This window comes from Brassica oleracea, chromosome C2, assembly GCF_000695525.1.
Source record: "Brassica oleracea var. oleracea cultivar TO1000 chromosome C2, BOL, whole genome shotgun sequence".
In the NCBI taxonomy this organism is placed as follows: Eukaryota; Viridiplantae; Streptophyta; class Magnoliopsida; order Brassicales; family Brassicaceae; genus Brassica; species Brassica oleracea.
The window spans coordinates 51,754,409-51,767,119 of record NC_027749.1 but is presented as its reverse complement, the minus strand read 5'-3'; the positions used below and the strand labels follow the sequence as shown (position 1 = coordinate 51,767,119).

At 32.1% G+C, this 12,711-nt stretch overlaps 1 protein-coding gene across 4 annotated transcripts; it reads right to left on the bottom strand.

Moving 5' to 3' along the window:
• Positions 1-1,676: 1,676 nt before the first annotated feature.
• On the bottom strand, positions 1,677-4,889 carry LOC106322798 (TOM1-like protein 2). 4 transcript variants are annotated; one of them, XM_013760934.1, is made up of 11 exons: positions 4,737-4,889; positions 4,524-4,654; positions 4,223-4,335; positions 4,032-4,110; positions 3,863-3,961; positions 3,671-3,784; positions 3,422-3,597; positions 3,244-3,319; positions 2,669-2,754; positions 2,361-2,579; positions 1,677-2,294 (listed from the first exon to the last, which is right to left on the bottom strand). In XM_013760934.1, the coding sequence occupies exons 3-11, from the start codon at positions 4,321-4,323 to the stop codon at positions 1,943-1,945; spliced, it is 1,302 nt and encodes a 433-aa protein (XP_013616388.1). In that variant the 5' UTR covers positions 4,324-4,335; positions 4,524-4,654; positions 4,737-4,889; the 3' UTR covers positions 1,677-1,942. The 4 variants fall into 4 exon arrangements, with proteins under 4 accessions (XP_013616388.1, XP_013616389.1, XP_013616390.1 ...); XM_013760935.1 differs by having other exon boundaries at positions 4,590-4,654; XM_013760936.1 differs by lacking the exon at positions 4,524-4,654 and having other exon boundaries at positions 4,787-4,882.
• Between the last annotated feature and the right edge of the window lie 7,822 nt (positions 4,890-12,711).

Below are 12,711 nucleotides of genomic sequence, written 5' to 3'. Positions count from 1 at the left end.
TAAGAACTAAAGTTTGAATATTAACAGTGAGAAAAAGATAGCAAAAATGCATTTTTGGGATATTTTTTTGCTCTAATGTTGATGCTGCACTACTATCTTTGTTCATCTTGAATTCTTGATTAGCAAAACGAGAAACATTATAATTATTATTAGAAACTGGAAGGGAGAACTGAAGAACAACAACATTTTTAATGGAAAAAAGAGAACAGATAGCTAGCAAAGACGAGTACAGTAGCATTTCCGATGGAGACCATGGCAACGACCGCCGGAAAAGCGCTCGCCACGGCAGATATTGGCACAGTTATGGTTGGACAAACATATGCTCCTGAAGTGATGGCTCCTTGATTGGCACATCCTTCCCTCTATCCCAATAACCTCCTCTATAATATTACACATAAATTAATTAACACACATTAAAAATGCAACACAAATGAATGGAGATAGATAGGTCATGCATGTAACAGGCACTTCGCATTTATATATGAAAAACATCTGGTTTTGGTTTGAGGTTAACTAGCAATATGGTTTGAAACTCATGTATGGAGTAGTAGTGTATATAGAAAGAACAAAAATGAATGAAGCAAAAAGCTTACGAGATGAGAAGAGGACGAGAAACAAGAAGAAGGCAGCGAAAACTTTGTTCTCCATTGAATAATTGTATATATGAAATGGTATAAACGTGTAAGTGATGAGTTGAGCAAAGACCTAGGTCTCCATTACTCCATATATATAGAGAGAAAGAGTTCCTTCCATATGTAGTGTGGTTTAGGTTTTTTTCTTTTTAACATAATGTAGTCAATGTTTCATTTTTTAACCATTGAACACTAAGCATCGAGTGTCTAGCATTGGTTTATTATTTTATTGGTTCAGTGCTATGATCAAGGATATGAGGACAAACTAGCTTGGCATTGGTCGGCACATTACAATAAGCAGCAACAATTAGCAGGAGTACAAGTTAATTAATCCCTAAATTAATAAAAATTCAGTTTCCTTATTGGGAAGTGGTGAAAGAGGGGTCAGTCACGTGCATACTTGTGCACCCGTGGTATGTCTCCAGTCTCCACATGACATGAGAACTGAAAACGGACAGTTTACCACACACACCAAATCTTGATACTCATGTGACTAGGATTACTTTAATTTTTTGCAACTTAAACTAAGATTATTTTATGATTAAATACATTGAATTTTTTTTCTTATAATAGTCATTTTTAATTTATCTTTACGAAAATAGTTTTTAATGAAAAAAATGACTAAAATATTTTTTTACTTTTGAGTTAACTAATCTATACTTATGGTTTAGAAGTTATTTTGATCATTTTCTTCCTCGAATACTATTTTTATGACAAAAATTTAAAAATAATTATTTGAAAAAATTACTCTAATTACATAGATTAAAAATATTCAATTTAAAAACATCATTAACTATTCATTTAATCACAATTTAACCAATAACAATTTATATTATATAATACCATTAGTTATATAATATAAATTATTAATAAATTTTATATTGAAAGTTTAAAACATTACCTAATTTGAAACAAAACTTTTTTTCTAAAACGTTAAATAATAAAATAAGGAGGAATTTTATAAGACCAAACAAATGTATGGTTTTAAGCTGAGATGAGATGGAACGTTACAAAAGACCCATGTGAAATATACATTCAAGAAACTGAATAGCATTTTCCACATTTAGCTTCATTACACAAACAGGAACAGCAAACCACTCTAAATAGCATATAGCTCATGCTTCAACAAAGTGAAAACAAGTACCTTTACTAGTATAAATAATCATATTTCATCTCATGTGCTATATTTTAATTTCACAATACTAGAGACACACACAACACAAACTTTCTCTGTAAATTAACAAACCTAAGAGGACCAAGAGTTAAAAAGAATACATATACTTATCATGAGACCGAACTTTTGGGGTGTTTCAGTCACTGAAGTCCACACTTCCACTGCGTGAGCTGCTTCCATCTTGGCTATGCAAAGAAAGACCTCTCATATGACCTGGCAAACCAGACGCACCATCAACTTTCTTCTCCTTGAAAAACTTTTGCCTCTCAACGTGTTTTGCAGGTGGTGGTGGAATCACAACAGGCGAGGAGGAGGACTGCGAATGGCTATCACCACTGCGTGGTGATGACTCCTCTGATGGCAAAGGACGAATGAGTGGACGGTTTAGTCTCTCGCTATGGATCGCTGATCCAAGTAAGACTCGTGGTGGAGGTGATGCCTCTTCTTCTTCATCTTCAGGCATTGCTCTAGCTTTCCCTTTTCTCAATCTGCAGGCAAAACATTCACATGAATAAACCCATTTCAGATTCTATAAATAATGTAAGGGGACAAACCTTCTGAATAACTGTTCAGGCTCCTCTTCATCATCATCATCTTCAATGGAGATAGAGCTGCTTGGTTTCTGGTGACCGTTTGAGGTAGAATGGTAGCCATTAGATGTAGTAGACCTGCCTGGCACTGTGATTCTACCAGAGAGTAAATCTTCATGTTTGTTAAGAATCCTCTGAAGCTGCTCGTTCAATTCTATTGCTTGAGAAACTGCTGTTTCATCCCTGCATCAACAAAGCCTATATCTACTTGAGAAGAAGAACAAAAATGCTTTTTAACATGAACATCTAATCCAAGAGAGATGGAAACTTGCCTTGATGTCATGACGAGGTGCATTACACGCTCCTTCTGGAACGCGCATTGCTCCACAAGATCAAGAGTAAACTCATCCTTTGCTCCCTAAATGGTCAAAAGCAAATCAAAAATGGTGTTATCACTCAGGCTAAGAGATGAAAAAGAGTGGAGGTAACAATACAAAGTCATGGGGTTATATAGGCCTCGGCATTTCAGGTATCGGTTTGGTTTATTTCGGTTTTCGATTTTTTCGGTTCTAGAGATATAGGATCTGTTAGGATATTTGGAAAATTCGGTTCGGTTATTTCGGTTTGGGTAACAAAGTTGGGAACCATCCAAGATAATTTCGGGTCCAATTTGGTTATGGTTTAGAAGTTAATTCGGGTTAAATTCGAGTTTTTCAGATTAAATATCAGATTTTTTGGGTTTCCGGATAAAAATCTGGATAGTTTGAAGTACTTTAGAGAAAAAGTATTCGGGTAATTCGGTTTATAAATAGTAGTTTTAAATTATTTGATGATTTCAAAACTAAATATAGTTAATATTAGTAAGTATATAAACTATTTTGTAGAAATTCGGTTATATTATATATACCTCAGGATTTTGAGAATCAACTGCGTCAAGCACTTCCTTCAAAACTTCTAATGCAGCACCAGCCTTTTGCAAAATGCTACAATCAAAAGAAATATATAACAACAGATTAATCTCTCTTAAAAATCTAGCAAACATTTAGCAGTTAGGTGCCTGACATGTGGAGAAGAAGGAAGATTACCTAGAAGAAGAGGAGGTAGTTTGAGATTCTCTCTGCTGAGCATGAGCAGGAGCAGTAGTCCTCTCTTTTCTAGCGGATGCAAGTTGTTCATTGAGCGTACTTCTTGGAACCGTTTGTGCAGTGACCACAACTGGTGGTGTGGAGCTAGACCTCTGAGGAAACTTAACTCCTGCGTGCTGGAGGTAACAAAAAAAGAAAAGCTTAGTGTTATGATAAGATTCAGGGAGCTAGAATGTTTTCAAAACTTACCACTAAAACATAGTATGCTGAATAGTACTGAGGGAATCTTCCTGAAGCGCCACCAAGAGAGGTTTGAGTTGCGTCAAGAAGGAGAAATATCCTCTCTCTTACAGGCAAATCCGTCTAAAGAATATGCAAACTAAAATAAGTAGCTTAACTCTCAAATTAAGTTACATCTAGAAAGAGAGATGAAGAATATACTTTTTTCTTTACAATCTTCACAAGTGTAGGGAGGACACCTGTGTCTATAACCAGCTTATGAATAGTCTCTCCAATGTTGTTCATCAACATCTCCAGCAACTGCAACAACAAAGAATATAATAGATCTTCCGGTAAAAAGAAAGATAGATTTAGAGACCAGGACCCTTACCTGAACAGCATATAATTGAGTATTTGGGTTCTTGCTCCCCAAGCGTTTTTTGATAGCCTTGATAACATCTTTTGCTTGCCTGTTTTACCAGAGAGAAAAACTCATTAACAGATGTCCATCATATAAATCCTTAGGTGATTGAACATTTTAACAAACAATGATTAGAAGATGTTTATGGCTCCTCATTATACCTTTCATCACGAGCAGCTAGTTCACAGATCTCAATGTTTTTGGTCCAATCCATTTCAGCAAGCTTTTCACTTGTTGCAGAACTAACAAGCTCCGCAGCCATTTTTGGTTATATCTGTTTTAAGCCCACAAAATAATTTGTAAGCCTCAAAAGCATGAAATGTTTCAGACACGAGACAATCTGAGAATCAGAAACACATGTCTTAGATAAAAGAAACGTGACAATGTTACAATCAGGGAAGAGATGCATAACGAATAAAAGGATAATGAAAACAATAAGGAGATAGAAAGTTATCATCTTTCCCCAATTCTAAGTGTCTCTCTCTCTCTCTGCACCAAGTCACCAACACATGCGAAACAGACACGAACCCGATCACGAAGAAACATAATAAGACAAAAAAGATAGATTGATCACACAAGCTGTCGAGGACACACTGACACAAAAAATAGATCTCAGACAAACAATCAAGTAACTTCATTGGATAACGATAGAGTGAAAAAAAAAAAAAAGCTTACTTTCGATAACGGAGAGGATAAGAAAGAAAGAGCCGATAAACCCTAATCACCTTTGAGCATTTCACAGAGACTTCAAAAGAATAAAGACGAGAGAAGCCTTTTTGCGCGTTGTCTTCACAGAATTAAATCAGAATAAAAGATTTAATTCCTTAATTAAAATCCTTAAAGACAGACAGTAATCTCTCTCTGTATACTGATGATGGTTTCCTTTTCTAATTAGGTGATTATTTTTTAAATTATATAAAATAAAATAAAATCAAAGGCTGAAGCGACAGAACACCGCCACGAGGGACTTGTCTGAAAGCGAGAGAGAAAAGGCTTTAGAAACTGAAACTAACGATGCACAAAAGCCCAAAAAAAGCCCAAAAAAATTTGGGCTAAGACTCAGAGAAGCTTGCTTCAGACTTTCGTGCGAACCGAACCAAACCAAGTAAACCGCCAAATAAAACAGTTGGACCAAGTGGCATAATTAAGAGTTGGATGATGCTCCTCAGAGAGATCTCGCACGAGAACCTCGTAAACGTCCACATCAACTCCGCGGACATGTCTCTCTACCACGCCTTCGAATACTCGGAGCACGATCTCTACGAAATCATCAGGCACCATAGAGACAAAGTAGGACATTCTTTAAACCAGTACACTACTGTTAAGTCCTTGCTTTGGCAGCTTCTTAACGGATTAAACTATCTCCATAGTAACTGGATCGTACACAGAGATTTAAAACTCTCGAATATTTTAGTTATGGGATTGTTAAGATAGCTGATTTTGGGTTTGCGATAATATACCAAGCACCGTTGAAACTAGCCATGCGAACCCGGACCGGACCGGCGGTCGGACTAGGTTAAACCATGAACCAAAAATAATTTGGATTCGATTAATGTTAAAACCCAACTAATATCGAACCAATTAAAAATCCCTATTGAACCGTCAAAATCCGGGAACCGGCGACCCAATGAACCGGACAAACTCCGGTTCGTATATAAGCTAAAATTTTGTTAATGAAACATTCTTTTTAAATAAAAATAAAATTTATTAAAGATTAATAAAATATCATCTTTCTTCTTTTTCTTTTCTCGTCTCTACAACTTATAAATTACAAGATTCACAAAGTTTAATATTCACGTCAAAATATTGTTTTTATCTACTTCTCACTTTGTTTAAATTTTATTTTATGATAATTTGTTTTGAAGATTTTAAATAATTGAAACATTTACGTTTGGGAAATTTATATTTCAAAATATAATTTTTACCTAATGTGTATATCAATTGTTTTAATGGTGATGAAGATTTATAGTTATAAGATCTGCGAATAAAGTTTAAATGTGTTTTTCATATTGATTTTAGATTTTAATTGTTATTTTTTTAAGTTTTTCTACACATTATAGTTATTTAAACATTTTATTTGATATGATCTATTTTTTAAAAAAATATGCATATTATTTATAAAATATCATTAAATTTAGTTTAATCTAAGTAAACCCGATTGAACCCGGTTCAGACCCGGTCTAACCACAATAACCCATGACCCAAAAAAATTCTGGTTCGCTAGCCGGTCTGGTTTTCGGTTAACCAAAATGTTAAAAACCAATTTCTGAAATCAACTGAATTAAATTTCCGTTCGTTTCGGTTAACGATTTTTTGGTTTTCACTTTATTTCCTAAAATAACCGATTTTTTTTTGTTTTCGGTTAATTTTTGTATAGTTTGCTCAAAATATTTTGGATATTTTTGGTTAAACTCGGTTATTTCGGTTAAATTCAGTTATTTTCGATTTTTTCGGTTAGATTTTTGGTTATTTTGGCTATTTCCTTTTTTTTAATTATTTTTTTGAAAATCGAAAACCAAACCGAAAACCGAATTATTTTTCAAATTCTTAACGAACTAAACCGGCATGAAATGGGGAGTAGATCGATGCCAAGACCAATGGTTGGGCATAACATGCAGAGGATGCAGCCTCAAGGCATGATGGCTTATAATTTTCCAGCTCAGGCTGGGATGAACCCAAGTGTTCCTCTGCCGCAGAAACGCGTGATGGCTCAACCGCACCAGCAGAAAGAGGAAGGATCCTGGAATGGGTACGTAATCCTAAGGTAAAGTCGATATCATCAGTTTCATTTTTTCGTAGCATTGTAATGAGCTTTGGCGCAGAGGAACGTTGTGATTTGCTTTAGAGTAGAATAGATTGTAATTCAACATTCTCTCAAGTTTTTGTCTTAGTGAGAGCCAACCTAAGTTAATGGTTATACGTTTTAAAGGTCTTTGTTACTTCGAAGGTTCTAAGTGGCTAACATTGAAATGTGAAGTAAAGAATATCGGAATTGACCAAATGTATATCTAACTATTGACTATTTCAACAAAAAGGTTTTAGAACTATATAGCTAGGTTTCTTTTTGCAATTTTTGTATATCTTTTTTATTAACACACACAGAAAATGTGTATATCATAAAAATAGCTAAACAATTGGTGATTTTGAATCTTTGATGTAATTTCTGTTTATGTAATCTTTATTTATTTAGTAGTGTTTTTCAGTGATATACTGATATTCAAGAATAGCACATTGTGAAGTGTAATACTACTTTTTTTTTGATAATCCAGGTAATCCGGACGCCCCGGAGGGAATCCGACTAGCGCTTAAATACACCACCGCAGAAGGCATCCTGGAAGGTCGCATTTCTCACCCCATTTTAATCGACGGTGGCCAGCGGAATTCGAATCCAAGTCCGTATTGAGGCCAAAGCTCCTTCAAAATCACTGGGCCGTCCTCGCTTGGTTATGTAATGTTACTTTACTTTGTGGTTGCACGAGATTCACGCTCTTGATAATATAACTTCCAGAAAACTGTGCTACCCACACAATATCCCCTATATATTATTTGAGAAGCATTACAATTTCTTTTTGTAGCCACATGTCATCACTAAGATGATTTTAAGAATCATTAGAGAAATATGTTGGTTCATCTAATTATATAATAAGTTTTTTATTAAACTAACAATAAATTCATCATTAATGTACTTTATTATTTCCTTAAATAAAATTTATGGAATTGTCTAATGTGACTAAAGTAAATATGACAATTAATGATTTTGAATAATAAAGATTTGATAAAAAAAATAGTGTATCTTATATCATATTTGTTTAATTTTAAACTATTAAATAAATTAAACAACCACAATAACCATATAATAAAAATTTAGATTTTTATGTATATGTTTTATTTTGAATTTTTACAAACGGCTATAAATTACTAAAACTGTCAAGAGTCTCACATTCAAATTTTATGATCCATGGTTTAAATTTTTTTTTTATGAAAAAATAAAAATGATTACAAAAATTATATAAGTAAAAAGTCTAATTTAATTAATTATTAAGATTAATATATATATCATTTGAAATTAAACTATAAACCATATAAAATACAATATTTTAGTTTCAAAATTTACTTTGAACAATTTTTTTGATAAAAGTTTTGAACGATCATTGACAACTTATTTTTTTTTAATTATAAATTACTAAAACTATTAATTCCATAATGAAAATTTTGTTATCAGTAATTTAAATTTTTTTCTATAAAATATATAAATGATCGAAAAAACTATATGAATAGAAATCACCATTTAATAGATATTAATATTAAAAATATACTAAAATATATTATCTATGTTAGTATCATTTAAATTTAATTACATATCCTATCAAATATAAAAAAAAATATTTTTTGGGTTAATAAAATTAATTTATATGTTCGCACCAATTTAATTATATATTTAATAGTTACTGAACTTTAATTATTTAATATATATTAATTATTTCATAATATGTAAAAATATTTAATACATAAAATAATTTATATATATAATGTTGATCTCGCGCAAGGCGCGGATCTTAACCTAGTTTAATACTATATGCCATAAACAAAAATTCATACTACTTGTTTTACTTTATAGTAGTACTTTTATTATATAGTTTTTGGGATATTTTATTTCACCCTTCCATACACGCAATCATTAAAGGAATCTAATAAACTTTATGATTATTGGAAACGAAAATGGTATAATATTTAGGAAAATAACCAATCATTTAGAAAAATGATGTAAAGTGAAAAAAAAAAATGGTCATGTGACAGTAATTACATTCAAATGCAACTCTTACTTATATAAACCCATACCATTGTAATCTGTGTTTTGGGGCAGAGGAATGCTTTAGAATAGACTAGATTGTAATGCAGCATGTGGTTTCTTTGCTATTCATATGTATGGATTATGTAGTTTTGTAAGAACATCGTCTCAATTTTTTGTCTTAATGATAGCAAGTTTAAGTTAAATGGTTTTACCTTTTTTAAGGTCTTAATTTGTTACTTCGGAAGTTCTAACCGGTTACCATTGGAACGTGCAGTAAACAAAATCTGGATTGATCAAATGTTATTCTAGTTCTTTTTATAACATTTTAATATTATATATATATATATATATATATATATTAGTATGTATATATAAAGAAAAATCAAAACCCCGGTTGAACCGGTCTGACCAGCTATCCAATGATAATGCCGAGTCAATGTCTGGTCCGGTTTTCAAAACATTGTTATTTTCATAAATAACTTAATTGTTAATATTTAAAACAAATAAATCTTTTTGGTTAGATGTGAAATATTATATGGTGATATGTTAACTACAAAAATGTAAGAACTACAAAATGTTTCCTTCAAGATATCACATTTACTTTGTTTCCTTAATCCATCAAATTGCCTTGTTTTGTATTTACACAATGTTTTCAAACTTATTCAAATTCACGCGCCATAATGTATATATATTTTTTAATTTTATTAATAATATGTATTATTATATGACTTATTCTAGGTTCACCAACCAATATGATTGTGTTATTTCATATTCAATATCTTTTATAAAAAGAAACAAAATATTTTCAAGTTATATTATGTTTTTAAAATAAAAAGGTAAAAAAAATAGTAGTAATTACAAAAAAAAAATTAAATCAGCAAAACACTAAACCTTAAATCATAATCCTTAAACCCTAAATCCTAAACTCTTGGATAAATCCTAAACTCTAAATCAAAAACACTAAACACTAAAACATTCAAGGGTTTAGGGTTTACGATTTAGGGTTTAGGGTTTTAGTGTTTAGTGTTTTTTATTTAGAGTTTATGATTAATCCAAGGGTTTAGGGTTTACCCAAGGATTTAGGGTATACCCAAGGGTTTAGGGTTTAGGATTTAGGGTTTAGGAATTAGAATTTAGGGTTTAGTGTTTGCTGACGACGTTAAAAATATAAATATATTTTTTCTGTAACTAGTATTTTTTATTTTAAAAACATAATATAACTTGAAAGTATTTTGTTTCCTTTTTTAAAAGATATCGAATTTGAAATAATGAAATTTTAAAGGTTGTGAGCCTAAATGTTCATTCTAGGAAATGAATCCAAAAATAACTCTTATTATATAATTATTAACAGTATGCGTGTGCAGATGACTACTTACTTTGTGGTTGCACGAGATTCACGTTCTTGATATAATAGAACTTCTAGAGAAGGTACTACCACAGAATTCCCCACTATATATTTGTTACTCAAGAGCGGGTCCATAATTGTTTATATATGAGGCATAATTATTTTCCTAGAACTATTGGTTACATGATAAATATTTCAGTGAGGTGAGGCACATGAAATACCTCCTCTTGTCATAGATCTACCTACCAAGTAATTCAACATATCCAATAAATAAAAATTCAGTATGCATTGCATGCAGTAGATCCATTCCTATTATTTTTGTTCATTTTGCCGACATTTTCCAGTACCTATTATTCATATAACTTCGGCGAATCTAACTTTTTCTTACTGTGTGCATTTTGTACGGATACAAATTTATCAAGTTGGATACATATTGCTTGTAAATTATATAAACGTGAGAGTATAGTCGTCAGGTAATCTAAAAGCATATTCAAATGGGAGCTAGGTATAAGAGTGGGGAGCATAGAGTGACGATGGATACGGTAAGGACGAGACTCTCGTGGCCGGTGTTCGCGGAACCGAACCTTGATCATGTCGTCGGACCTTTGGCGGAGCTAGTTATTGATGATGCTCCTAAGTTTAAGCCTTATGTCTACAGAGAGTACAAGTTTCTTAAGATGAACAAGCTTCCTATCGACTGACGCTAATCTCATTATCCAGAAACAGGGGAGAGAAGATCATGAACGACTGTTTCAGTTAATTGATGTTGGAAGTTTCTGTTAATTAATTATCAATGTACTATATGCTTTATAAATAAATGCTTCTGTCTTTTAATATATCCATGTGAGAAATGATATTTATTTTGCCTTTCAAATTTATCTTAATTAATTAACTAAAATTCTAGAAAAATATCAAAATATTTAACCAACTATCGCAAGAATGTGTTGCATAGAGCGATGGTGTGTATAAAGAAAGCAGAGGAGTAAGAGCATCATTAACCGGGGTTCTTAGGACGGGATTTTTAGCGGAATATAAGAACCCGACTCTTAATTTTTAACTGAAAATGCTAAGAGTCGGTTCTTAAATAAGAGATTTAAGAGCCGACTCTTAACTTTTTCAGTAAAAAGTTAAGAGTCGGGTTCTTATATTCTGCTAAAAACCATGTACTAAGAACCCTGCGTTAATGATGGTCTAACATCTTCTACGTAAAATGCAAAAGGAACAAAAAGAAGTGCAAAAGGAAATAATAGATATAAGATTCTAAAGTTCATATATTCATTCCGTTTATATTTTAGATTTTTCACACATATTAATAAAACATGGAATAAATGCATAATTTTTTGTGATTATATTTTTTCCATAAATCTAAACTAATAAAAATCAAATAAATGCAATTAAATTTTTTGAAATTTTCAATTAATCATTATTAGTTGACAAAATATACATTGAAAATACAAAAAAAATATATATTTTTTTGAAAAAAAATTTCTAAAACATGTAACATGGAGGGAGTAAGTAATACGAAATTGATGCTTTTGAAGATTTCCTAAATCATTCATGTTAATCAAAAATATGGTTTGTCAGCAAACAACATTAATTACTTTTGTTAATTTGGTCAATGGTGAAAAGGTTTTTTTTTAATTATTATCCTCATACTATATATTAATTGGGACTAATGTTTAAACTTATAAATATTTCAATGAGGTGGGGGCAGATGTCATACCTCCTCTTGCCATAGATCTACCTACAAAATAGTTCAACTTAAGCAATAAGCATACCGAAAATCCAAAATTCAAAGGTAATCTAAAAGCATTTTCACCCAAATATATATGAGAGATTCTCAAAAATTATAAAATTGTTATGAAAAGAACTGGAATTTTATTGTATCGCGGGAATTTAAACAAAGCAAAATTTTATACCCGTATGAAGAAGATAACACTGATAATAGGGGAGAATATGTTATTAGAAGGAGAGGAGATGGTGTATTATAAACGAACGCAAACGTTCGTATATATAGAAGAAAATTTACTGTGCAAATAGTGCAACGGGACCCACATCATTAATTATTTCAAACATTACGGTGGCCGCATTTGTTTACTTTCGTAACACTCCCCCTTGGGGGCCGGTGTCACTATCCGCTCTCGCTTAACGTCTTTGTTGCCTCGTTAAAAACCTTTCCAGGAAAACCCAATGGGAAAAACCATAGTAAGGTAAAAAGAGTACAACTACGTAAGCTCCCCCTCGAATGAACAGTCATAGATCCTTCTGATGGCGCATCCCAATGTTATGGATGTGTTTTCTGAATACCGAGGTAGGGAGTGATTTTGTGAAGAGGTCGGCTGCATTGTCGCATGATCGAACATATCTTATTTCAATCTCTTTATTCTTCTCGAGCTCTTGAGTGTATGAGAAGAACTTCGGAGGTATATGTTTGGTTCTATCGCTTTTGATATATCCTTCCTTCGTTTGAGCAACACATGCCGCGTTATCTTCATATAGAATAGTTGGCTCCG

What these genes read in the sequence shown, in the direction of transcription:
- LOC106322798 (XM_013760934.1), bottom strand. Translation starts at nt 4,323, where the DNA reads ATGGCTGCGGAGCTTGTTAGTTCTGCAACAAGTGAAAAGCTTGCTGAA. An exon ending in TGAAGATTGTAAAGAAAAAA is followed by an intron (nt 3,785 to 3,862) that starts GTATATTCTTCA and finishes CATATTCTTTAG; the next exon opens with ACGGATTTGCCTGTAAGAGA. An exon ending in TTGATTCTCAAAATCCTGAG is followed by an intron (nt 2,755 to 3,243) that starts GTATATATAATA and finishes TTGACCATTTAG; the next exon opens with GGAGCAAAGGATGAGTTTAC.